Here is a 24,904-nt window from a genome sequence, read left to right on the forward strand (position 1 = left end):
TGATTTCAAAGTTTAAAACTATGTTGGATGGATGTTAGGAGAACCATGTGCTTTCCTTTTTCGGGGGAGTTTGCCCGCCAAAGGTATTGTGCTAGTGTTGGCTAGCCAGGTCACGACGAGCTCTTTATAATTAAACCCCACATGAATATGTTTCGATGATTTTTTTCTAAAAGCAACTTTAATGCTAGATGAGACAAGTTTAGTTCTAAATTGAAGCAATTTTGCTCCATTAAAAATAACTAATTAATAACAATAAGCAACCAACTAGTAATAGAGAACAACTTCAAAAAGAGGTAGATAAAATCACATCATCTTTGTAAACAACTTTCCTTATATTAGAAGCAACTTTAGTGCTAAAAATAAGCAACTTCACTACATTCTGGGTCCTAGTTAGTTTTATCTAACATTCTTCTAACTTCCTCACTAGTACTTCTAAGTTGCCTATTATTCATGCTCATATGTCGTGTTTCTAAATTGCATATACTACTGTGAAGTCGTCTAGCTGATGCTCTTGTGTCTGCTATTGCTAGTTATGGTAGGCAACTTGGTGGTGAATCTAGGCAACTTTAGACTGTTTGTAGGCAACTTAAAAAAACAATGATAAACAACTTCACAATATTGTAGGCAACTATGTTCATAAAGTTAGGCAATTGAGCAGCAATGGTAGGCAACTAATTATCAATAACAGGCAACTGGGCATCAATGCTAGGCAATTTAGTATTTATAGGCAACTGACCATCATCCGTAGGCAACTGGCCATCGACAATAGGCAACTGAGCAGTCATGATAGGCAAGTTGGGATAATGTTAACAAAATTCACATGTACACATAGTGCGGTGAAGTTGCTTTGTATGTAGAACTAAACGTGGCTTATGTTTTATGTGATTTTCTTATTTATTTTATGCAAACCAACCTAATAGCCAGTCCTACTAGGCTAAAAATATGAAGTTGCTTCCCTATAGCATTATAGTTGCCTCCATCACACCGGAAGTTGCCCTAAAAAAGTTTGACGAAACCTATCCATAAGAGATCTAGTTTTGAAGAACTCGTCGTCAGAAATCCGATGGTGAAAACAGAACTATATTTGACGCTTGATTCAAAAGTTATGGCTTTTAAGATTTTTGAACTCCAAATAAATGCACGCAGGGACAAGGTCTGGGCTGATTTCTTTGGTAACGTAACAGCATCACTTGGGTACGTGGAAAGGTGGTGACAGGCTTCCTTTTTTGAGCAATCTATTGTATTTACATATATATACGGCAGGGTGCTGGATCACATAAACGAGCGCCCGAGCGCTGGCTAGCCACGTCCTTTAATTATTCCCTACTGAGATGCTAATACTCCTATATCTTTTCTATAAATTTGTTTAAACGTATATAATTTTGATTTTTTAAAAAAATTAATGCACCATATATATTTTAAAACGAAGTAAACTTTAGCACCTCAGGAATATTTGGACTTGATAAATATTACGGAAATAACTTTGAACTAAAACCACGTCAGTTATTTCGGAACGGAGGGACTATATTTCTTGTCAGAAAGACAGAGATAACAGCGACCGGACACCCAGTGGAACTGTTTCTTAAAAAGAAAAAGAAATACAGTACAAAATGGTAGAAATGGGCTTCAGTTGAGCTATCGCCTCGCCACACAAACTCCAGAAGAAAATGGCGGCTTGTGCTGCGCCCCCTTGCGTCCGCATCTCCTGCTCCACACCTTCACCGACCGCTCTCCGCCGGCCACGCCGCCGGCGCGTCGCCTCCGCCCGATGCTCCCTCGCCGCAGCCCCCGGTCTCCGGGCGCCGCCGGAGCTCGTCGACTCCATCCTCTCCAAGGTGACGCTCACATCTAAGCTCCTTTGCCCCACTCCAAGATTCGACCTAGCTTTTGCAATCCTGTTAAGCAATTTCAGCATGAATAGCTTGCAAGAAACCACCAAACATTAGTGTTTCGCACTAAATTTGGTCCCAACTAAAGTTTGCTTCGATTTTCGGCGTGATTTCTTAGCAAGTTAGGCATGTTGCCGACAGGTGAAGGGGACTGACCGGGGCGTGCTGCTGCCGGAGGAAGGCCACCAGGAGGTCGCCGACGTCGCGCAGCAGCTGGGGAAGTACTGCATCGACGAGCCCGTCAAGTCCCCGCTTATATTCGGAGGTGAGTCCTGCCCCCTCTATCCCCAACCAAACCGTAGTTCCATCTTATCCGGCAGTATTGTGGTGTGGTTGTGCCACTTACTGACAGACATGCCAAACCTTGCAACCATCAAACATGTGAGACCTGCATCTGGTATTGGTACCGCCGCATTTTTGGGGCTGCAGTGTTCGGTGAATCTTGTTCAATTGATGCTTGATGCCATCTTGATTCAGTTCTTGTGCTGTGGTGCACTTGACCAGACTGGGACGTGGTGTATTGCTCGGTGCCGACATCCCCCGGAGGGATTTACCGCACCCCTCTCGGACGGCTGGTGTTCAAGACCGACGACATGGTTCAGGTGGTGGAAGCCCCCGACATCGTCAGGAACAAGGTCTCCTTCTCCATCTTTGGCCTCGATGGCGCGGTGTCTCTGACAGGTAAACCACATGTTGGTTCTTCACTCATTCGATTTAGACACTGCATATTGTCCAGAGTAGAAGTTCAGGCTGGCTTTAAGCACTGTGTGGTTGCCACAAAATACAGATATATAAGATTGCGGGTAATGTGCCAGTGATCTTTTGATTCCGTGGTGTCATGCAGGCAAGCTGAATGTATTGGACAGTAAGTGGATTCAGGTCATATTTGAGCCCCCGGAACTGAAGGTAGGCTCCTTGGGTTTCCGATATGGTGGCGAGAGTGAGGTCAAGCTGGAAATCACCTATGTCGATGAGAAGATCAGGCTCGGGAAAGGATCCCGAGGCTCGCTTTTCGTCTTCCTGAGACAAGATTAGAAGGGTAGGTTGCATATTTTGCATGTGCTCGACGCCACAAGGGATATCGGCCATATGGGCGTCTACGCAACTGCTTGCAGATGTAAATTCAGAGATAAAGCCCACAAAGTAGTTTTTTATGATATTCATTTCTACCTTAAGCAGATTGCCTTGTTGTGAGCGAAAATGTTTGCGGTACTCATGCTGATCTTGTTTCTGGATGTACTTATGATAATACTGGGGTTTGAGCAGGACGATATTAGTTTGAGAATTTGAGTATTCTGGCTAACTGTTATTGATACATGCCTCTCTTAATATTTGTCTTACTCGGCTTAGGGGAGTATAACTGATAGTTTATGCTTTGATTCAGATAGATGAAGCCATACATTCTCCATTGTTTTGTTAGGTGCAAGTTTGGCTCAAGTTTAGCTTCCGATGCCAAGATATTTGATATGCTTGCCAAATCTAGTCTGCTTGCGTAGTGTTTTCTCTCATTAGTTCCAACTGATATGTTGGGTGTAGCTCTTAACAAAGTCATTTTTTGATGTGTCTTCTTTGCCTTAAGGCCTGAAGCACTTATCCGGCTTAAAAAGACCACAGGAGCTTGATTCAGCCCCGACAAATTTGCCGAAATTGGATAATGCACCATTATCTTTGTAGTCAACCAAATTGACCCATTTATGTGTACATGATCTCCAACTATGAATCAACATGCCACTCCGAAGGATCAGTTATAATATATTCCCAGAGTTATGACTGTTTGTAGATTCCATCATTTCAGCATTGCTTCGAGGACGTGTTCAAGCAAAAAGTATTATGTTCAGTAGTACTCCCTCCGTCTTAAATTACTTGTCTTAGAAGTGAATAAAAATAAATGTATCTAAAACTAAAATACGTCTAAGATACATCCATTTCTCCGACAAGTATTTCGTGATGAGAGAGTACCATTATTTTTGTTCAAGAAGCTGCAAGAATGTTTAAGAGCATCTCCACTCCCCCCCCCCCCAACAAGCCCTCTAGGCCTCTTTTTTATCGCCGGCTCCGAAAAATGGCCCAGTCGCGCCTGCAGGAGCCTAGATTTCGCCGGTTAGGACCGAAATTGGCGTCGGCGGAGCCAGGCCGAACCCAACGCGCTGAGGGCCGACCGGGGGTGCCGGGGAAAGAAAAATGGCGCCAAAACTTCCCGCATCCTATTCCCACCCCGTGGGCCCGCCGAGTCACGACTAGGCATCGTCGTCCTCGTCTCATTGCCTCGGCTCCCGCATGAATCAATGCCAAGACTGCCGCCGGCCAGCCTTCCATTGATCACGGGCGGCACAGTGAAAGCGAGCTGCCACGCATCCCGCCCTTTCTCGCCACGCGTCCGCACTACTGCCGCCCCCTCGCCGCTATAAAAGCCGCCTTCGTCGCCGCTGGCAGCACACTCGCCACGCCACGACCATCTCTCTCTCGCCGCCGACCACCTTCTTTCCTTCACCGTCCTTGCTCTCGCCCTCTCTCCTTCACCTTCAAGCCGAGCCCATGGCGAAGAGGCTCCCCTACGACGGAGCGGGGGGCAACTGCTTCGGCCGCCGCCATCTGCACGAGTGGGAGGCACGTGTTCCCCACGAGGCCAACTACCCGGCGCCGCCCGACATGCGCGTGCTGGGCGCTTGGAGGCTCAGCGCCAGAGGCGTCCCCGTGCCCCCGCCGCCCTTCGACGCGGAACGCCGCGGCGAGATCGCGCGGCCGGGAGTCCTTGCTGGAGGAAGCGCGACAACAATCGAGGTATTCCCCCGACAACCTACCTCTGTGGACGGCGTATTTCCAGCGCCGCCACGTTGACCAGCTTGCTTCCACCAACGACGCTCCGGCGCCACAACTCCGACGACCGCCGTCAGTGGTGGGGTGTCCCCGGGCGCACGCTCCGCGCCGTCTTCCAGCACATCGAGGGCGGCAACGAGCCACCGTTGGAGTATCCAGCATCGTCGTTCTCGCGCCGGAGCGGGAGCTTGTGGCTGCCGAGGTGCATGGTGGGGTCCTCCTCCTCGTCCTTCGGCACGACGCCGCTCGCCCCCGTCAAGCCCGAGCCCGAGGAGGCGCCGGAGTGCCGGTGCATCCGTGGCGGCGACCCTCGTTTAAGCGGCAACCTCGTCATAAACGAGGGTCGCCGCCAACCTTCACCTCTCCTCAGCCATCTTCGCCTGGTTAGGCCGAAGAAGGAGCCGACGATGCCCGTGGTCGTCAAGCAAGAGCACGTGGAGATGGCCGCCGACCTTGAAACCGGCCTGAAATGGGCACGCGACGACTACGTGCCGGAGGAGATGGAGCGCCAGCGCCGCGCTCTGGAGGAGATCGCTGAGCGACGCCGAGGCCGCGAAGAGTGTGGCGTCATCATCCCGACAGCGACGAGGAGGAGGCGCCGGCGCCGACCAACCCCGTCCGCAGCGGCGATCCGGGGCAGGGCTGCAGCAAGGATGGCGGCCTGCAAGACGACGGCGACTACACCGCCTTGTACAAGCTCCTCGGCATGAACTAGGCTCGGGGCGGCGGCGGCAGCGTAGTCCTTTTTTAAGTTTTTATGTATGTCTTTAAATTTGTACTAATATGAATGAAACCGCCTAAAATTCGTCCAAAATCAAGTCATTTTCTTTGAATTTGAGCCCAGTTTGCATTTGAAAAACGGCGTCTGGGTGCCAACTTGGGGCGGCGGTTGGGCGCTATTTCAGAGCCTTGGGGGGCCGAACGGGTAGAGATGCTCTAAGTTTGAGTGAATGATGCATGCTGTATCATGTAATTGATGCAATATACAGAGCATCATACAACATATTAACCAATTGAAGTAATTATGAATGTGATTAGGCAAGTGACCTTTTGAGGTTAGCTACTACCTCCATCCAGGTTTATAAATAGACACGAGTTTTTAGGGCCTTTTCCAACACAGTACAGCCGCAGCCGCTCATACATATGCAAATACACTCACATCTATGAACGCACGCACGCATACCCTATTCCTATAAGCATTTCCGTGATACCGAGCCAGCACATCATATTGAGAATTTGAGATTGACGAAGTCGCTAAAAACACCTTCGTAGTCGATAGGAACGTCTCCTTCCAAAGCACATCAACGAAAGGGCTAAAATAAATTTAGGAAATTATGAGCACCAGTGTCAAGGCTAAAACTTAAACCCTGGTGGACTGGGATATCATTGTCTCCCTAACTATCCAATGGCCTCCTTTTGACTACATTCATGGCTAAATAAAATTTCTAAACATATCATGTTTGTCTGATTGATGAAGACCTAAAAATCGATACACGACTGACATTTCCAAGGAGTTGTATAAAATTGTGACATGATTTTTTTGGGGGTTCACGAATGGACTATCCAAGCGACCCTTCTTGTTTGACATCACTAATTTGACCACGAGGATGCATGCATCGTTGTGTCGTGCCAGCGTGCTTGCTTGACCAGGTTCTGGAGCCGTACCATTCGTCAATCATAAACAAAGATGCACGTTACATTTTTTTAGCACGTACAGACGCTGACATTTATATATATGCATACACATTATGCAATCTTTATAATCAGAGACTGAGCCGGCACATCATCTTAAGATTGATGAAGTTGCCACAGAAGTCTTCATAGTCGGCAACAATTTTTTCTTTCGCTGAACATACATCGCCGAAAGGCTTGAAATACATTAAAAAAAATACGAGCACAAGTGTTAAATCTAGGATTTAAATGCAGATGGGCCGAAAATACCACTGTCTTTCTAACCATCCAACGACGGCACACCGTATTCTTTATTACTCCTCGATAGTAGGTAACCGCCAGCCAATCAAGTATAATAAGATTATTTTTGAACTGATCAAGCATAATGGAGTAAGATAGTACTACTACTACTTCCCATCCCTCAAAAATAAATAAATAATTCTAATACTCCCAAGGAGGATAGCGTCAAGGCAAACAACCCCACCAGCGAGAAGATGTAGTAAAACGTTACTACCATTTCAGGGATTTGACAGAGTAAACCACACCAAACCCGCGCCTATTTCCTCGTCACGCGTGCTGCTTTGACCAAGTCCAAGTGTGATTAGTATTGGCCAGCTCCGCGTCTTGTTGCCTTTGCTCATTGCCCTCATTCCTTCATCTCCACCGCCGGGCGCCGCTGGTCTTCCCAGGGGGCCAGCACCGCAGCAGAGAACCCCAGGGAACTGAAGCATACCACCGGGATCAGAAAAAGGGTCGGTCTTTCGCCGTTTTGGCCGGGTGCAGAGGAGGGAGGAGATGGCCAAGGGGGAGAGGGAGGGGCGGCTCCCCCTCTTGCTGCTGCTGCTCGTCTTGTGCCTCTTGGCCGGGTCCAGGATCGCCGCCGCCGCCACCCACCCACAGGATGGTATGTATGTTTGCTAGGCTTTTCTCCTTCCCCTTCCCCTTCCCCGAACTTCGGGGAGGAGGAGAAGTTTATTCAGACTGCGCCGGAAAATATGGCTGTTTGTTTGGAGAGGTTCAGTTTTGGTCTTCGGATGAGCTGGGGATTGGAAATCTTCCAGTTCCATGATTCCAGATACTATGAAATTTGCTGCTGGAATCATTTTCCGAACATACTATTGTAGTATTGTTCAGTTGCAACTTGTTAGGGAAGAATCTATTTTACTACTAATAGCAGTCTGCCCAACATCAAATTTCAGTTAACCAATCTCTTTATATTTATTAGTAAAAGAGTACCCAATGGTTGGTTCACAAGTCCCTGTCTCTCTCCTCCCTTTGCAGCGGCTGCTCTCAAATCCTTGATGAGGAAATGGTCAAATGTGCCCGCTAGCTGGAGGAAGAAATCGAACGATCCTTGCGGCGACAAATGGGATGGAATCGAATGCAATGGTGCCAACTCAAGGGTTACATCACTGTGAGCACAATTGGCCCCAGCATTTGTTAGGAGCTGGCTGTCCAACATCCTTATGTTTTGATTTCCCCTGACTCTCTTCTTCTATGTGACAGAAATCTGTTTGGCATGAACATGAAAGGCACTCTCAGTGATGATATAGGAAGCCTGACTGAGCTTAGAGTCCTGTGAGTATTTCCATTATGTTGTTTTCCCTTTTGCACATTAAAAATGGCCATATGCAGAAATTGATGCAGAGCCCAGGGGTCAACCCTCCTTTCCGGAAAAAAAAAATTCCTTCAAAATTCCTAGCTTTTGTAGTTGAGAGGTTCTAAGCATTCAAAACTGCTGAGATGATTCATGTTAGCGACGCCCCTATGTTTTTGGCTGTCTTATGCTTACACAATAAAGTAACATTACGACACTTAATCAGTGACTGATGAATGCACTGCAGGGATTTATCCTCAAATAAAGACTTAGGCGGTCCACTTACACCTGCCATTGGGAAATTGGTTCAGCTTATAAACTTGTAAGTTGCAACAGTTTCCATTACTGTAAAAAGAGGCGGTAGGCCTATGAACTGTATAATCTTCTGTTTCCAGCTTAGTTACTGACTTACCATCTTCCATGTAACTATTCTGTAGAGCATTAATAGGTTGCAGTTTCAGCGGTACTGTTCCGAGTGAACTAGGCAACCTGGCACAACTCGAATTCTTGTAAGATTCTTGTTCTTCTTTTGAAAACAATAATCATAGTTTTGTTTACAAGAATTCTCTATCTATTGGATCTTAATGTGGTTTCGTGACTCGATGTCCTTCCACAGCGGTCTGAACTCAAACCAATTCACGGGCAGAATCCCGCCCTCACTGGGCAAGCTCTCCAAGGTTAAATGGCTGGACCTAGCTGATAACAAGTTAACCGGACTTCTCCCAAACTCAAGGGACCATGGCGCTGGATTAGACCAGCTTCTTAATGCCGAGCACTTGTAAGTGTCATCTAACATCAGTTATTAATCAGCGCTTGTTAATCATATGTGTCGTCTGGCTGTCACTCATTCATAGGTCGCTTCTGCCTTTTGTAGCCATCTTAACCAGAATTCTCTAGAAGGTCCTATCCCAGAATACATGTTCAACTCCAGCATGCACCTCAAGCATATGTAAGTTCAAATATAGCCTTTCACCCTGTATCGTTTGGACCATAATTTGCCTGACAATGGCTTGTCGTGTCTAGACTTCTGGACAGGAACAATTTTAGTGGAACTATCCCATCATCTATTGGGGTAATCCCAACACTTGAAGTACTGTAAGTGTTCACACAGCTTGCTTCGGAATTACTTTGGGGAGTTGGCGTTTTTGTGGCAAGCTAATTATTTGATGTGCTTTTGGAATACAGTCGTCTAAATAACAATAACTTCACAGGCCGAGTTCCGGCTATGAATAACCTGACTAAGCTCCATGTTCTGTAAGTTGCCGTACCCACCATTCCCATCTTATTTGATGGTACTCTTGCATACTTAGATGAGATGAGCACTAATGTATCACTTGTAATTTTGTTGGAAATCTCAGAATGCTGTCAAATAACAAGCTAAGTGGACCAATGCCGAATTTGACTGATATGAAGGGTCTTGGAAATGTGTAAGAAATTAGTGTGATCTTAATCAGCATTATTTACAAACTTTCACTCAATATCATTGACAAGTGATATGGCGCTATATGCACAGGGATCTAAGCAATAACAGCTTCATGCCTTCTGGTGTTCCAAGTTGGTTTACAGAATTGCCCGGATTAATGACCCTGTAAGTTACAGTGCTATCTGAATTCAATAGTTAAGATGCAGTTTAAGAGCAGCAAATGATGGACTCTTTCGTTTTGCCGTGCAGTACAATGCAGTCGGTTGGGATTTCTGGGAAACTACCACAGAAGCTTTTCAGCTTGCGTGATTTGCAACATGTGTAAGACAATACAACAACCATAGGACCTCTACCTTGTACATTATTTAACGAAATGCACTAACTAGTCAATCGTATGGCAGAATATTGAATGATAATGAACTGAATGATACGCTTGACATGGGCAATACCATCAACGACGGACTAGACCTTGTCGACTTGCGGAACAACAAAATTACCTCAGTTACAGTGTACAGCAGCCTTGACAGCAAGCTTCTCAAGTGAGTATTGTTGCTCATTTGAAACTTATTTTTTGACGAAGAAATGTGTTCCATTTCCTTCAAATTCTTACTCTATTATCTTGCCGCTCTGTTCTTGCCAGGCTTGAAGGAAACCCACTCTGCACCGACTCTCTTCTGTCAAACACGCTGCTCTGCACGGACCAGCTAACCGAATTTCCAACCATGCTACCCTTCTCTGATGTACAGTGTCCACATCCATTTGTTGAAACTATATTCTTCCGATCTCCTTCCTTTGGCGATGTCAGAAAATTCCTTCCTGAACTGCATGACAACCTGTCGAGAACAGTGAGCAGTTGTACCCCGAACAAGCTAGGTTTGGTACCATACGTTGATGACGTGTACCTGAAAGTGGACATCAAGGCGTGCCCAGTAAACCAGAAGAGGTTCAATTACTCTCAGGTGCTCAACTGCTTTAATCTGACACTTCAGACTTACAAGCCACCGGAGAATTTTGGACCTTACTATGTGAAATCACATCCTTATCCGTTCCACGACAAAGGTGATTTATGGAGCCTGATCCGGTTCTTGTGGTGAAGTTTGTTAGGCTGGCATATTGATTGTGCTGATGTTTAGCTGTTGATGTGTTGCAGCTTCTCGAGCTATTTTGATTGGTGTCGTGACTGGCTCTGTTCTTTTGGTTGTCGGGCTCGCGCTGATTGGAGTTTACGCCATGCGTCAAAAGAAACGGGCTAAGAAGCTTGTCTCCCAGAATAATCCTTTTGGTACCTCATACATTTCATACAGATTAGATCATAGTATTATGTTGGTTTACCTGCCTTGATCTAAAATTCTAAATACTCATATTTTCAGCTTCATGGGGATCAACGCCGGAAGATATTGGTGAAGCGCCAAAACTCAAGAGCGCTAGAGCCTTCACACTGGAAGAGCTCAAGCTTAGCACGAATGACTTCAAACAAATCAATGCAATTGGAGAAGGAGGCTATGGAACGGTAATTAAGCAACCATCTTTTCGACAACTTAAAGTTCTTATCATCTTTAGAAGCTTGTCTATAAATGTTCTTTTCCGATGGAAACAGGTGTACCGAGGAAAACTTCTGGATGGACAGCTCATAGCCATCAAGAGGTCCAAGCAAGGGTCCATGCAGGGTGGGCTTGAGTTCAAGACAGAAATCGAGCTCCTTTCGAGGGTGCATCACAACAACTTGGTTGGGCTAGTTGGTTTCTGCTTCGAGAAGGGCGAAAAGATGCTGGTTTACGAGTTCATATCCAATGGAACTCTAAGTGAGGCGCTATACGGTACGTTTAACATGTTCTTCCATCTCATTGTCAGAAGTAACTTCGATTTATACGAGGCGTGTGCCTTTTTTGGCCAACTTCCGGAATCAAGCAGTAGATATATATTGTGGCACAGTTCTTCCAAACCTGAATTATCTTTCCTTCATGATTATCAGCTGGACTGATCACAATGGCTCACTGTAGGTATGAAAGGAGTACAATTGGATTGGAGTATGAGACTTAAGATAGCTCTAGATTCAGCTAGAGGGCTAGCTTACCTCCATGACCATGCCAATCCTCCAATCATTCATAGAGATATCAAGTCCACCAACATTCTCCTTGATTCGAAGATGACCGCAAAGGTTGCAGATTTTGGCCTCTCCTTGTTGGTATCAGACAGCGAGGAAGGCGAGCTGTGCACAAATGTCAAGGGAACACTGGTAGGCTTGCACTTCTGTATAAAATTAAATGGTTCTCGGTATCAACCATTTCAGTTCTAAGCTTTAAACACATATTGTCAATGCAGGGTTACCTAGATCCAGAGTACTACATGACGCAACAACTTACAGCGAAGAGCGATGTCTACAGCTTCGGCGTGGTACTACTAGAGCTAATAGTAGCCAAGCCACCTATATATGAGAAGAAGTACATTGTCCGCGAGGTGAAGACGGCATTAGACATGGAAGACACCATGTACTGTGGGCTGAAGGATGTGATGGACCCGGTTCTCTACAAAATGGGGGGCCTCCTAGGATTCCCAAGGTTCGTGAGGATGGCACTGCAATGCGTGGAGGAGGTGGGACCTGACCGCCCGAAGATGAACAACGTGGTGAGGGAGATCGAGATGATAATGCAGGACAACGGGCTCACACCCGGTTCGATGTCGGCGAGCTCTTCGTTCAGCGTGGACTCGACAACAAGGACGTTTGCACCAAGGTATCCCTACTCCAGCACATCGACGCCGTCCACGACATATGAGATGGACAGCAGGGCCTTTGAGTACAGTGGGGGTTTCCCTTCTCAGGGCAGCTTGAAGAACAGGAACACATCCCCTAAACCTCGAAGCTCCCGGGAACGGGGGCTTCCTGGTTGATCGAGGCTGTTGGGTGTGCGGCGGGCCCCGTTTGTATGTGTTTAGTACAGGATGATAGGATTATAGACTTTAGCAGAATATATCAGATTGTGAACTGCAAAGAGAAACTGGGGAGTGGCATAGTGACATGTATAGGATTCAGGAATGCACCCATAGTACACTGTACATTGTTCGTAAAATTCAAAGTCTGGTATTGAAAATAGTGGAGCGGCCAACGAATTTGCGCGGCTATATTTGCTGTTCTTGAACTTATTACAATGCATCCTGTTAATTGAAGGATCATTTGAGGCTATCAGATATTCACATGACAGATGTTTTGTACAAGAAAAATCTTCACCTGTCCCGGTCTACTGCCCGGCGTCACACGATGGGGTGAACACCGGCGGGGCCTGATTCCTCGTCTAGGGTATTTCTTCTCCAGCCGATCTCCCTCACCACCGCCGGATATCTCTACCGTGCGTGGCCAATGGTGGCAACAGGTCTTCAGAAGGTGCCGCGGTTCTTTGTTGACATTTCATCAAACACCTTGTTTGCACACACGAACAAGCGTACATGCTTCACATGTACAAACATTGTATAGCCATCAAGCATTTGGCAGGTACATATTCCCTCCGTTGCCATAATATTAATACACTAGGATAATCAACATACTTTGCGTTATTGACCTGTCATGTTTTATACTCCCATTATTTTACTTTTTTTAGCGACTGTTTATTTTCATCGTAACTATCTCAAGTCTTGCAGATACCAAACTAGTCAATTCACTCGAGACTAGTGACACCTTGAGTGTGACCCAAACACTCATCATAACACTCGCCTTCGCTGTTCGTTCGTCAGGACAATGCAAACTAAGATAATACTTGCAGTACACTGTGTCTTCTTTTTTTGCGGGTGCAGTAAATTGTGTTTCAATCAGTCCTACTAGCAGGACATCATATGTGGACAAGCACTGCAAGAGAAAAGTGTTGCGAAATCGACCCCCATTTCATGTCATCGTCGTGGCGAAAGCCCCTCCGACAAAAATACGTTTTTAACAGAGAAACACGTCTCTAGGGGTTTTCATCTTCTTCCCAACCGAACGGCGGCGTGCGCCCAGCAAACCCACCCCACCCCAACCGCCCACCACGCGAGCTTCTCTCAGTCGCCACCCCTTACATCTCCTCCATGGGAGTCTTGCCATGGAGCTGCCGCTGCGGACTCAACCCCACCCCCAGCAAGAACAGGGGCGCGCCCGCGCGTCCTCCTCCCCCTCATCCTGGTACAGCCTCAACCCCCTTCACCATTTCTCCGTTCGCTGCTCCTCTAAGCCTAAGCTGTCCTAATATTCTCACCATTTCCTGATTTCCCCCCTCCAATGCTGTTTTTTACTGTCTGATGCTCCCTGTTCTTCAGCTGCCCGAGTAAGGAGGTCCAAATACACGGGACAATCTGTGGTAAGAAGCTCAGAGAAGAATTTTTGCAATTTTTCAGTTCAGTTATCCTCAACATCGCTGTCGTTATCGGTTCAGTTACCCCCAAGAAAAATCACCCACTCTGTGCAATTGTTTCTCCGGTGGTACTTGAAGGAAGATCTAGCTCTGTTTGTTCGTACTAGACTTACTTACCTTCATAAAGTTCACAGTATAATTTAATTGAGCAAGACAGCAGAAACGAAAATGCTTTCAGAATCAGAGGCACATATATCCCGCAATCTGTACTCTGTTGTACATCATCTGAAGATATTGTCTTTCATCCATATATAAGGGCCATACCGTATAGTCGAGATAATGACCAAATTTGTGAGTTCAATTGGGTTTATAAATTCTGTTTCTGTTGGTCCATGTTTGCAGAGAGCAATGCCTATGCGCGTGCTGACAGTTGGCAAGAAGAGGTCTCAGGGGACACAACTTCTTGTTGAAGAGTACAAGGAGAAACTCGGTCACTACTGCGATGTTGAGGACACCCTCATCAAATCCAACCCAAAACTCACAAGGTATGACATGTTGTATGATGCTATGAACATTATGGTCAATGCATCCCCAGAGGCTATTTCTCACTGTTCTGTGGATACCTAGTACATGCTCCCTGTCACTATATTGTTTTACTGTACCGTGAGATTTTCTGCTGTTGGTGGACTGGCTTTCAACTGGCAAATTTACACCTCATTGGAAACTGTGAACTTCTTATTCTGCTGTTTGTTTGATTGTTCCTGATGAATTTGATTGTTGATGCTGGCCCCTGATATTCTGTTGTTTTCACTTTTCAGCGATGTTAAGGTGCAAATTGAAGCAGAAGATGCGTCTATGATGCAGCAGCTCAAGGCTGAAGATTTTGTATGTTTCGGTGCTTTCTTGTATTTACCTGATAAATACCTCACCCATCCATTAGGTTCTAGCAGTCTAATTGTCCTGATGTTAGTGTGCATGATTAGGTTGTTGTGTTGGATGAAAACGGGAAGGATGTCATGTCTGAGCAGATAGCTGATCTGATTGGGGATGCTGGCAACACGGTATGCTCTGCACTTTGGTTAATCGGATATTCAGTAGCCAACTACTTAGTTTTAAAGTTCAAGCTGCTGGAAATTTCTTGGGAGAACTATTTTTTGTTTCAAAAAAAATCTTGGGAGAACGTACTCGCTGATAATACGTTTGCCCAAATGTTTTAGGGATCGTCAAGGCTCACATTTTGTATTGGCGGGCCATATGGTCTTGGAATACAAGTACGAGAGCGGGCGGATGCAACAATTAGGTTATCCTCACTGGTTTTGAACCACCAAGTCGCTTTAATACTTCTAATGGAGCAGCTCTACAGGTGAACAACGAGCCTCTGCAACGCAGTGATGCCATTCCTGCGTTTGAACATACTTTCTTAATTTTCCACGTCAACTCTAGTGATATGGCATGTAGAATCAATGCATCGTCAGTGTAACACAGGTAAATATTGGTTGGCACGCATATTTATCAGTGTCAGCAAATGTTTGCTGCTAATTGTGATATCTATCAATTTTTCATCCGGTGTCATAATTTTGCAGGGCGTGGACAATCATCAAAGGACAAAAGTATCATCACTAGATTTGAGTTGCAATGGCATCATCTGGTGCTCTTTGCACGCGCGGCCTCCCAATTCCACCACCTGATCCGCTGTAGGCAGTTTTTTTGCTTCTCCGGTTTTTTGTTAGACTAGTAAATATGTACGTGCAATGCACGTCTTTACCAATATATATTTTGTAATTTAACGTGTCATAATGCAAGAATAAAATTTATACACCATTTCAACCACATAAATTATTGTCAAATTATAGAGTGCGCTTCCAATGTTCTTGCTGATGTTCAGAGTACCACAGTCATGTTTCGGGGTAGCAATAATATGATGTTTCAAGTTGTTAAAATAAATCCGAGGCGCATCGTCGATCTACCAAGTTCCAAGCAATCGCACAAGCACGACACCGAGATTTGTTAACGAGGTTCACCATCATGGCTACATCCCCGGGGCTTGACTACGGGCGCTCCTCCCCATGACACCACTACAATACCGCACACCGGCTGCCCGGGCGCCGGCACACGCCGCCGGCTCCCCCGCGTGCATGTGCTATTATGTTGGCATAGATTACATCGTGTGTCCACCCCCTCATTATATAACAGGCCAAGGATACAAATGTCCAATTAGGACACGTCTCTATATCCTATTTACACATCATACAAATCAGAGTTCAACTATAACCTAACTTGTATAATAATATTCGACACAATTCTAACACAAGTAAGGGTTAGGTCTGAAGATCACAAGAAATACACAAGGAACAGTTTCAAGAATAGCAAGGAACTTAAGGCATAACAAATACATGACCAAGTCTGTGTTGGAAGGAAGGTAAGGATGTTGTCGATGACAACACAAATTATTGAGGGGCTTTATGACGAGGTAGTAGCAAGGTGACATGATCAAAATGAAAGATATGATGAAGTAGAAGGTCAATGGAACTACATATATGACACAAACTCAGAATCAATCTTGGTGTACAAGGTGAAATGATATGACGAAGAAGCTCGACATAAGTTTAGCTCATCGTCAAAAATTGTGCTCCGGGAAGGACCAGGTAGCACAGTTAAAATTATCATGATAATGATTTAGCCGATTAGGCTAGGAATGACATGATTGAGTTTAAATTTCCAAGCAACTAAAACTATTAGGGGTATTGAATTGTATTGTGGATTCGATTCACTCGTCGGCGTTCTCGAGTAACGAATAACTCAGAACCCGTGAAATGACTAAAACGGTGGGAAGTATTACTTCAGCAAGAATCCATAAGAGGTAGTGCAATGGCACGATATCCCCGAGATAACAGAGGGCAATACTCGAAAGTACAACAGAATAGAAGGTGAACTGGATCGTTAAAATAGATGGGGCACGGGAAATGATTACTCTTAGATATATCGAATGATGACAGGATGGTCGAAACCATAACTACATGGGATCAAATTAAGGATACCGGAAGAATTATGCAAATGAATAAATATTTTTATGAGAAGGTCCCATGATAAGCTCCACATCGTGTCCATGAGCATGACCATAAATGTTCAAGGTCGACTCCCACTTCTTCAATGCACAACTTTCCATTAACTTCTCATTTTGGAAAAGGCATTAGTGTTGAACGTTTTACCTGGAGAAACACCAGAAGAGTATGGCACGTAAAAGTTTCCGAGTTCACACTGATTGCAGAAAGCACATGTACAATCCATCGAAGGAATATTTGGAACTTATACCACAACAACAGAAACAATAGATACAATCTTGAAAGAAGAGTACAGACGGCAAAAGCAGAGGATACAATTTGCAAAGGCATCTTGTATCAGGGGAGAACTCAAGGTTTTTGAGTATGAAGGATACCGTCGGATAATAATACACCAAAGGATCATGTGATCCATGAGGACTGATGATGTAAGGATTAAACAAATGGCTCCACATTAGAGTCCATTGAGAGAAGAGAGAATGCAAGGACATCAAGTTATGGAAACATCTGAATAACCCAAAATATAACATACAGAGGAATTATGATTTTCCAATAACGTGAGATGAGAAGCAGATCAAGTTGAACAAACTTAGTTGCACAATCAATCAAGGCTTTGATTGGCCGGAAACCAACTCGTGTCTAAAATGACGTCTGAGCCCCCCTAGGCGATCCTCCTCTGCACCGGTGGCCACTCTGGCCCCGGCGGCCACCACCCTCTTCGCCGGCTGTGACCCTCTTGGAGTCAAGGATCGCTGGTCAGCCATCAACTTCGCTAGAGGTAAATAGTTTCAACTTGCCATGTGGAAAAAGTTTGGACATCCTGTGGTTTTCTCCCCAGATTTTCGCTTTCAAGCTCGTGGTTTCTTTCTGTAGGGCCAGCTTCCGTCTGGATTGTCACACTGTTAGCGTTGCTTTACATTCTTGTTTTGGAGGTACCCACAAGGTTTTCAGGTCAAGTTCTTGAAGGATATGTCATTTCAATTTTTCCGTGGCTTCCAAATCAGAGGGTTTTGAGATCTACAATGCCGGTAGGATTTTAGAATCGGATTTTGAGTTGGTATTCAATCTATGGGGTGTGGCGGGGGGGGGGGGGTCCAAAGCGGAGGCGGGAGGAATGCTGCTTTTACCAGGAAGAAGATGCCTCCTGGACCTTGGTCACCAGAAATTCGTCCATCAATTTTTCAGAGGCTTTCATTCCAGATTGAGCCATCATCGTTCTGGATCAACCAGTGGTTAATTCGCCGGCTAATGTGCGAGTAAATAATGTCGCTCGGAGACTCTTGTCCCCGTATGGAGTTCTTTGGATTTGAGAGAGGGGAATGGAGAGAATACCATCCGAAGAAACCATGTAGCTCGGAGACTCTTGTCCTCGTATGGAGTTCTTTGGATTTGGGAGAGGGGAATGGAGAGAGACGAGGTTGTGGGCCTCAAAGTTCGAGGTCCGAAATTCATGGCTAAAAATGCAAGAAGTAAAAAACTAGCTCTCTCCGTTATTTCGTGCACCACTGCTCCGTAAGATGCTGCTGTTCCTCCTCTGATTGCCTCCACCGCTGCCATACAGTCCGAGGCGATGAAAACTTTATGCTCGTAAAGATCCCCCGCAAGCGCCATTGCTTCCCTGTTAGCGAGTACTTCCAGAACCTCCGTGTCTTCTATGTTTCTGAATATGACTACCGATGCCCCCTGATATATCCCAGTTGCATCGCGGCAAATCGCTCCCACAGCACCAAAACCACCTGAACGTGACACGGCAGCATCAACGTTAATTTTAACATGATCCTCCGGTGGAGGCTGCCACGTGGCTGGGCGAATAGTTGGTGCAGCCACCGTCCTCTCAACAGGCTTCCGTATTTGCTTCAACTCTGCGATGTAGCTAGTGATGAAACCTTGAGTTGAGAAAGGATTTTTGTAAATGCCTTCATGGATTATCTTTCTCCTCGCTGCCCAAATAGCCCATAGTGTAACAATCATGGTAGTAAACTCCTCGCGAGGAAGCAATTCACTCATCAGAAACAACCAACTCTTCGCTTGTTCATCTCTATGTAAGCACATATGTTGCACCATGTCTTCATCTGATAGAGCCCACACGCACCTGGCGTAGTTGCAGTCAATCATAGAATGGCGCCAGTTGTCCTCTGCTCCACATAAGGCACAAACATGGGAGGACGACATGTTTCGGTTGTGTAGTACATCACTAGTGGGAAGTGAATGGCAAGCCAACCTCCAAGTGAATATTTTCAGCTTCAATGGAAGTTGCAAACCCCATACAGATGACCATCCCTTGGTTTCTCCACTGGACATCTCCTCGGCCTCCTCTAGCCAGGCTTCCCTTCCCATCTTCATTCTATGTATCAGTTTGTAGGCTGAGCTAACTGAGAATCGCCCCTTCGGGTCACCCGACCATGCCCAGAAATCATCAACTTGCCTTGTGCACAAGGGAATCTTTAGAATTGCCTCAGCGTCAACTGTAACAAAGACTTGACGGACTAGATCCTCTCTCCAACATGCCATGGTTGGTTCGATGAGAGCACTCACTAGCTGCAGAGGATCAGCCACCCGAGGTGTAAACGGTTTCATTCGTCCACTTCTAGGGATCCAGTTAGATGCCAGATACTAGTTGTTGCACCATCTCCAATGCGCTGATGATCCCATGGTTCAACACATTCCTCCCATCAAGAATCGAGCGGCAGACTTGCGATGGATGGGGGCCTAGGTCCGCTTCCAGTATGGTCGTCATTGGGTAGTAAACGACCTTAAGAATGCGAGCACTGAGGGAGTCCGGTTCTTGTAATAGTCGCCAAGCCTGCCTTGACAGTAGCGCAACATTGAAAATCTCAAGATCACGAAAACCAAGACCACCCAGGTTCTTTGGCCTCGTCATGACATCCCAGGAGACCCAACATGGCTTCCTCTTACCCTGTTTACTGCCCCACCAAAACTGCCGAATGATGGAGGTGATGCTCTCACAAACTCCTCTAGGAAGCCTGAAGCAAGACATTGAAAATACAGGGATCGATTGTGCAACCGATTTGATGAGGACTTCCTCCCCCCCTACTGACAGCATTTTCTGCATCCATCCTCTCACCTTTTCCAAAACTCTAACCCGAAGGTACTTGAATGTGCCATTCTTGGAGTGACCAACATCCGTTGGTAATCCAAGATATTTGTCGCTCAAAGATTCATTGCGAACGTTTAACCTTTGCATGACATCTTGCTTGAGAGAATCTGGACATCCCCTGCTAAAGAAAACAAATGACTTTTCATGATTTATTCTCTGGCCCGAGGCTCCACAGTAAGTACCCAACAGGTTTGATACCACTTCTGCTCCCTCCACACTTGACTTAAAAAGCAACAGTCTATCATCTGCAAACAAAAGATGGCTAACAGTTGGTGTTGTTGTCGGCGTCCTGGGAACGGGGGTACCCAGACTTGCCTGCCTGCGGCCCAGGGCGTGGCTCCTCTAGCGGCCTGGTAAGGCCCATCTTCATCAACAATCACTCAAGACCCTCGCGAGGGGCCAAGCCTCGCGAGGCGGACGACACAAGACCTCCTCAGGGGTGGCCTCCCTAGGCTGGCTCCCGAGGAGCGGAGAGATCTATGCAAGGGGCACCTCGCGAGGTTCACATGACGTGAGCCATGACGACCAAGGCCAGGCGGGCGCCAGCGGGCACAGAGTACCAGTTGTCTCTTTGGTGCTAAAGAGGCAGGTGCAGGCGAGGAGTCCCGAGGCATCAGACAAATGTTTCCATATCGGTGCAATGAGACCAAGACTAGCAGGACGGCATGATGGAGGTCATCGCGGAGCCCACGACGGCGTCACCACCAGAGCCTTTGGCAGGCGAAGACCATCTTTTGTCAGGATAGTTTGTACTAGTTGCCCCCCTTCAAATTGGCCGTTGTGGGATCCCTTCCCGCCTAATATTTGGGAAGAGGACCCGGGCCTCTATATATAGGACTAGCCACCATCATGGGAGGCATCTCATCTTGGACTGGATCCATTCCACCAAGGCCACCATACAAGCTCACCGAGCTCAAGAACACCTCTCCTCAGGAGGCTGTTCATCCCTTGTACCTGTTCATCCTCAGCCTGCAAGGCAATCCACCACACCACACTAGAGTAGGGTATTACACCGCAACGGTGGCCCGAACCAGTATAAACTCTTGTGTCCCTTGTTCCTCGGGTTCGGCGAGCTAGGCTTTGAGATCGTGGCGAGAGCGTGAGCGAGGGGGAGAGAGATCTTCATGCGCACCCCAGAGTTTGAACCTCAAGGGTTTTGCCGGAACCCGTAATCCGACATTTGGCGCGCCAGGTAGGGGTGCGCCGAAGCCTCTCTTTCGTCAGCTGATTCGCCGACACCCCAAGGTGCCGATGTCCGGTGACCCAAGGACCAACGCCGACCATTGGGCAGCTTGTCCCGTTAGGGCGGTACCGTCCGCCCAAGAAGACCTCAACTCCGCACTCCAGGCGGCCCGTGCACCGCTGAACGCCGTGGGGCATGGGCGGCGCGGTTTGGCGCCTTCCACCCTCACACATGTTGGAAATATGCCCTAGAGGCAATAATAAATGGTTATTATTATATTTCTTTGTTCATGGTAATTGTCTATTATTCATGCTATAATTGTATTGTCCGGAAATCGTGATACATGTGTGAATACATAGACCACAACGTGTCCCTAGTAAGCCTCTAGTTGACTAGCTCGTTGATCAACAGATAGTCATGGTTTCCTGACTATGGACATTGGATGTCATTGATAACGGGATCACATCATTAGGAGAATGATGTGATGGACAAGACCCAATCCTAAGCATAGCATAAAAGATCGTGTAGTTTCGTTTGCTAGAGCTTTTCCAATGTCAAGTATCTTTTCCTTAGACCATGAGATCGTGCAACTCCTGGATACCGTAGGAGTGCTTTGGGTGTGCCAAACGTCACAACGTAACTGGGTGACTATAAAGGTGCATTACGTGTATCTCCGAAAGTGTCTGTTGGGTTGGCACGGATCGAGACTGGGATTTGTCACTCCGTGTGACGGAGAGGTATCTCTGGGCCCACTCGGTAATGCATCATCATAATGAGCTCAATGTGACTAAGGCGTTAGTCACGGGATCATGCATTGCGGTACGAGTAAAGAGACTTGCCGGTAACGAGATTGAACAAGGTATTGGGATACCGACGATCGAATCTCGGGCAAGTAACATACCGATTGACAAAGGGAATTGCATACAGATTGATTGAATCCTCGACACCGTGGTTCATCCGATGAGATCATCGTGGAACATGTGGGAGCCAACATGGGTATCCAGATCCCGCTGTTGGTTATTGACCGGAGAGGCGTCTCGGTCATGTCTGCATGTCTCCCGAACCCGTAGGGTCTACACACTTAAGGTTCGGTGACGCTAGGGTTGTAGAGATATATGTATGCGGAAACCCGAAAGTTGTTCGGAGTCCCGGATGAGATCCCGGACGTCACGAGAGGTTCCGGAATGGTCCGGAGGTGAAGAATTATATATAGGAAGTCAAGTTTCGGCCACCGGGAAAGTTTCGGGGGTTACCGGTATTGTACCGGGACCATTGGAAGGGTCCCGGGGGTCCACCGGGTGGGGCCACCTATCCCGGAGGGCCCCGTGGGCTGAAAGTGGAAGGGAACCAGCCCTTAGTGGGCTGGGGCGCCCCCCTTGGGCCTCCCCCATGCGCCTAGGGTTGGGAACCCTAGGGGGGGGGGGGAGTTCCCCCTTGCCTTGGGGGGCAAGGCAACCCCTTCCCCCCCTTGTGGCCGCCGCCCCCCCTTGAGATCCCATCTCTTGGGGCCGGCGCCCCCCCAGGGGGCCTATATAAAGGGGGGGGGAGGGAGGGCAGCACACAACAGCCTTGGGCGCCTCCCTCCTCCCCTGCAACACCTCTCTCTCTCTCTCTCTCGCAGAAGCTCGGCGAAGCCCTGCCGGAGACCCGCTACATCCACCACCACGCCGTCGTGCTGTTGGATCTCCATCAACCTCTCCTCCCCCCTTGCTGGATCAAGAAGGAGGAGACGTCGCTGCACCGTACGTGTGTTGAACGCGGAGGTGCCGTCCGTTCGGCACTCGATCATCGGTGATTTGGATCACGGCGAGTACGACTCCGTCATCCACGTTCATTGGAACGCTTCCGCTCGCGATCTACAAGGGTATGTAGATGCACTCCCTTCCCCTCGTTGCTATTACACTCCATAGATGCATCTTGGTGAGCGTAGGAAAATTTTAAAATTATGCTACGATTCCCAACAGTGGCATCATGAGCCAGGCCTATGCGTAGTTACTATGCACGAGTAGAACACAAAGCAGTTGTGGGCGTTGAGTTTGCCAATTCTTCTTGCCGCTACTAGTCTTTTCTTGTTTCGGCGGCATTGTAGGATGAAGCGGCCCGGACCGACCTTACACGTACTCTTACGTGAGACAGGTTCCACCGACTGACATGCACTAGATGCATAAGGTGGCTAGCGGGTGTCTGTCTCTCCTACTTTAGTCGGAACGGATTCGATGAAAAGGGTCCTTATGAAGGGTAAATAGAGATTGGCAAATCACGTTGTGGTCATACGTAGGTAAGAAACGTTCTTGCTAGAAACCTACAAACCACGTAAAAACTTGCAACAACAATTAGAGGACGTCTAACTTGTTTTTGCAGCAAGTGCCATGTGATGTGATATGGCCAGAAGATGTGATGAATGAGATTGATCATATTCTTGTAATAGGAATCACGACTTGCATGTCGATGAGTATGACAACCGGCAGGAGCCATAGGAGTTGTCTTTATTATTTTGCATGACCTGCGTGTCATTGAATAACGCCATGTAAATTACTTTACTTTGTTGCTAAACGCGTTAGCCATAGAAGTAGAAGTAATCGTTGGCGTGACGACTTCATGAAGACACAATGATGGAGATCATGATGATGGAGATCATGGTGTCATGCCGGTGACAAAGATGATCATGGTGCCCCGAAGATGGAGATCAAAGGAGCATGATGATATTGGCCATATCATGTCACCATTTGATTGCATGTGATGTTTATCATGTTTTTGCATCTTATTTGCTTAGAACGACGGTAGCAAGTAGGATGATCCCTTATAATAATTTCAAGAAAGTGTTCACCCTAACCGTGCACCGTTGCGAAGGTTCGTCATTTCGAAGCACCACGTGATGATCGGGTGTGATAGATTCTTACGTTCGAATACAACGGGTGTTGACGAGCCTAGCATGTACAGACATGGCCTCGGAACACACGCAATACACTTAGGTTGACTTGACGAGCCTAGCATGTACAGACATGGCCTCGGAACACGGAGGACCGAAAGGTCGAGCATGAGTCGTATAGAAGATACGATCAACATGGAGATGTTCACCGATCTTGACTAGTCCGTCTCACGTGATGATCGGACACGACCTAGTTGAACTCGGATCATGTTTCACTTAGATGACTAGAGGGATGTCTATCTGAGTGGGAGTTCATTAAATAATTTGATTAGATGAACTCAATTATCATGAACTTAGTCTAAAATCTTTACACTATGTATTGTAGATCAAATGGCCAACGTTGTCCTCAATTTCAACGCGTTCCTAGAGAAAACCAAGCTGAAAGATGATGGCAGCAACTATACGGACTGGGTCCGGAACCTGAGGCTCATCCTTATAGTAGCCAAGAAAGATTATGTCTTAGAAGCATCGCTAGGTGATGCACCAATCCCACAGAACCAAGACGTTATGAACGCTTGGCAATCACGTGCTGATGATTACTCCCTCGTTCAGTGCGGCATGCTTTACAGCTTAGAACCGGGTCTCCAAAAGCGTTTTGAGAAACATGGAGCATATGAGATGTTCGAGGAGCTGAAACTGGTTTTTCAAGCTCATGCCCGGGTCGAGAGATATGATGTCTCTGACAAGTTCTTCAGCTGTAAAATGGAGGAGAACAGTTCTGTTAGTGAGCACATACTCAGAATGTCTGGGTTGCATAACCGCTTGTCTCAGCTGGGAGTTAACCTCCCGGATGACGCGGCCATTGACAGAATCCTCCAGTCGCTTCCACCAAGCTACAAGAGCTTTGTGATGAACTACAATATGCAGGGGATGGAAAAGACCATTCCCGAGGTATATTCAAT

The 24,904-nt window shown here is 46.8% G+C and overlaps 3 protein-coding genes across 4 annotated transcripts; all 3 read left to right on the forward strand.

Annotated features, from left to right (window-relative positions):
* Positions 1-1,594: 1,594 nt before the first annotated feature.
* Positions 1,595-3,185, forward strand: LOC109781357 (probable plastid-lipid-associated protein 8, chloroplastic). Its single transcript, XM_020339963.4, has 4 exons — positions 1,595-1,835; positions 2,031-2,154; positions 2,394-2,570; positions 2,734-3,185. The coding sequence occupies exons 1-4, from the start codon at positions 1,668-1,670 to the stop codon at positions 2,922-2,924; spliced, it is 660 nt and encodes a 219-aa protein (XP_020195552.1). The 5' UTR covers positions 1,595-1,667; the 3' UTR covers positions 2,925-3,185.
* Positions 3,186-6,949: 3,764 nt separating this feature from the next.
* On the forward strand, positions 6,950-12,596 carry LOC109781356 (leucine-rich repeat receptor protein kinase HPCA1). The gene is made up of 19 exons (XM_020339962.4): positions 6,950-7,281; positions 7,659-7,791; positions 7,884-7,955; positions 8,222-8,296; positions 8,412-8,483; positions 8,591-8,752; positions 8,849-8,923; positions 8,998-9,069; positions 9,160-9,228; positions 9,333-9,401; positions 9,488-9,562; positions 9,647-9,718; positions 9,799-9,936; positions 10,038-10,456; positions 10,548-10,679; positions 10,768-10,907; positions 10,995-11,214; positions 11,398-11,633; positions 11,720-12,596. The coding sequence occupies exons 1-19, from the start codon at positions 7,173-7,175 to the stop codon at positions 12,284-12,286; spliced, it is 2,907 nt and encodes a 968-aa protein (XP_020195551.3). The 5' UTR covers positions 6,950-7,172; the 3' UTR covers positions 12,287-12,596.
* Positions 12,597-13,326: 730 nt separating this feature from the next.
* Positions 13,327-15,560, forward strand: LOC109781353 (putative RNA methyltransferase At5g10620). Of its 2 annotated transcripts, none has more exons than XR_002237264.4 (7): positions 13,327-13,544; positions 13,679-13,719; positions 14,116-14,258; positions 14,532-14,598; positions 14,697-14,774; positions 14,931-15,198; positions 15,297-15,560. XR_002237264.4 is itself a non-coding variant. In XM_020339960.4 (7 exons), exons 1-7 carry the CDS (start codon positions 13,451-13,453, stop codon positions 15,334-15,336), a joined length of 609 nt encoding a protein of 202 aa, XP_020195549.1. In that variant the 5' UTR covers positions 13,327-13,450; the 3' UTR covers positions 15,337-15,560. The 2 variants fall into 2 exon arrangements, 1 of the variants encoding a protein (XP_020195549.1); XM_020339960.4 differs by having other exon boundaries at positions 14,931-15,076.
* The last annotated feature ends 9,344 nt before the right edge of the window (positions 15,561-24,904 follow it).

This window comes from Aegilops tauschii, chromosome 2 (genome assembly GCF_002575655.3).
Source record: "Aegilops tauschii subsp. strangulata cultivar AL8/78 chromosome 2, Aet v6.0, whole genome shotgun sequence".
Lineage (NCBI taxonomy): Eukaryota > Viridiplantae > Streptophyta > Magnoliopsida > Poales > Poaceae > Aegilops > Aegilops tauschii.

Coding starts and splice junctions, on each gene's coding strand:
- LOC109781353 (XM_020339960.4), top strand. CDS start 13,451: ATGGGAGTCTTGCCATGGAGCTGCCGCTGCGGACTCAACCCCACCCCC. Junction 14,599..14,696: donor AGCTCAAGGCTGAAGATTTT/GTATGTTTCGGT, acceptor GTGCATGATTAG/GTTGTTGTGTTGGATGAAAA. Junction 14,775..14,930: donor TTGGGGATGCTGGCAACACG/GTATGCTCTGCA, acceptor CAAATGTTTTAG/GGATCGTCAAGGCTCACATT.
- LOC109781356 (XM_020339962.4), top strand. CDS start 7,173: ATGGCCAAGGGGGAGAGGGAGGGGCGGCTCCCCCTCTTGCTGCTGCTG. Junction 9,402..9,487: donor ATGAAGGGTCTTGGAAATGT/GTAAGAAATTAG, acceptor CTATATGCACAG/GGATCTAAGCAATAACAGCT. Junction 9,563..9,646: donor TTGCCCGGATTAATGACCCT/GTAAGTTACAGT, acceptor TTTGCCGTGCAG/TACAATGCAGTCGGTTGGGA.
- LOC109781357 (XM_020339963.4), top strand. CDS start 1,668: ATGGCGGCTTGTGCTGCGCCCCCTTGCGTCCGCATCTCCTGCTCCACA. Junction 1,836..2,030: donor TCGACTCCATCCTCTCCAAG/GTGACGCTCACA, acceptor TGTTGCCGACAG/GTGAAGGGGACTGACCGGGG. Junction 2,155..2,393: donor GTCCCCGCTTATATTCGGAG/GTGAGTCCTGCC, acceptor GCACTTGACCAG/ACTGGGACGTGGTGTATTGC.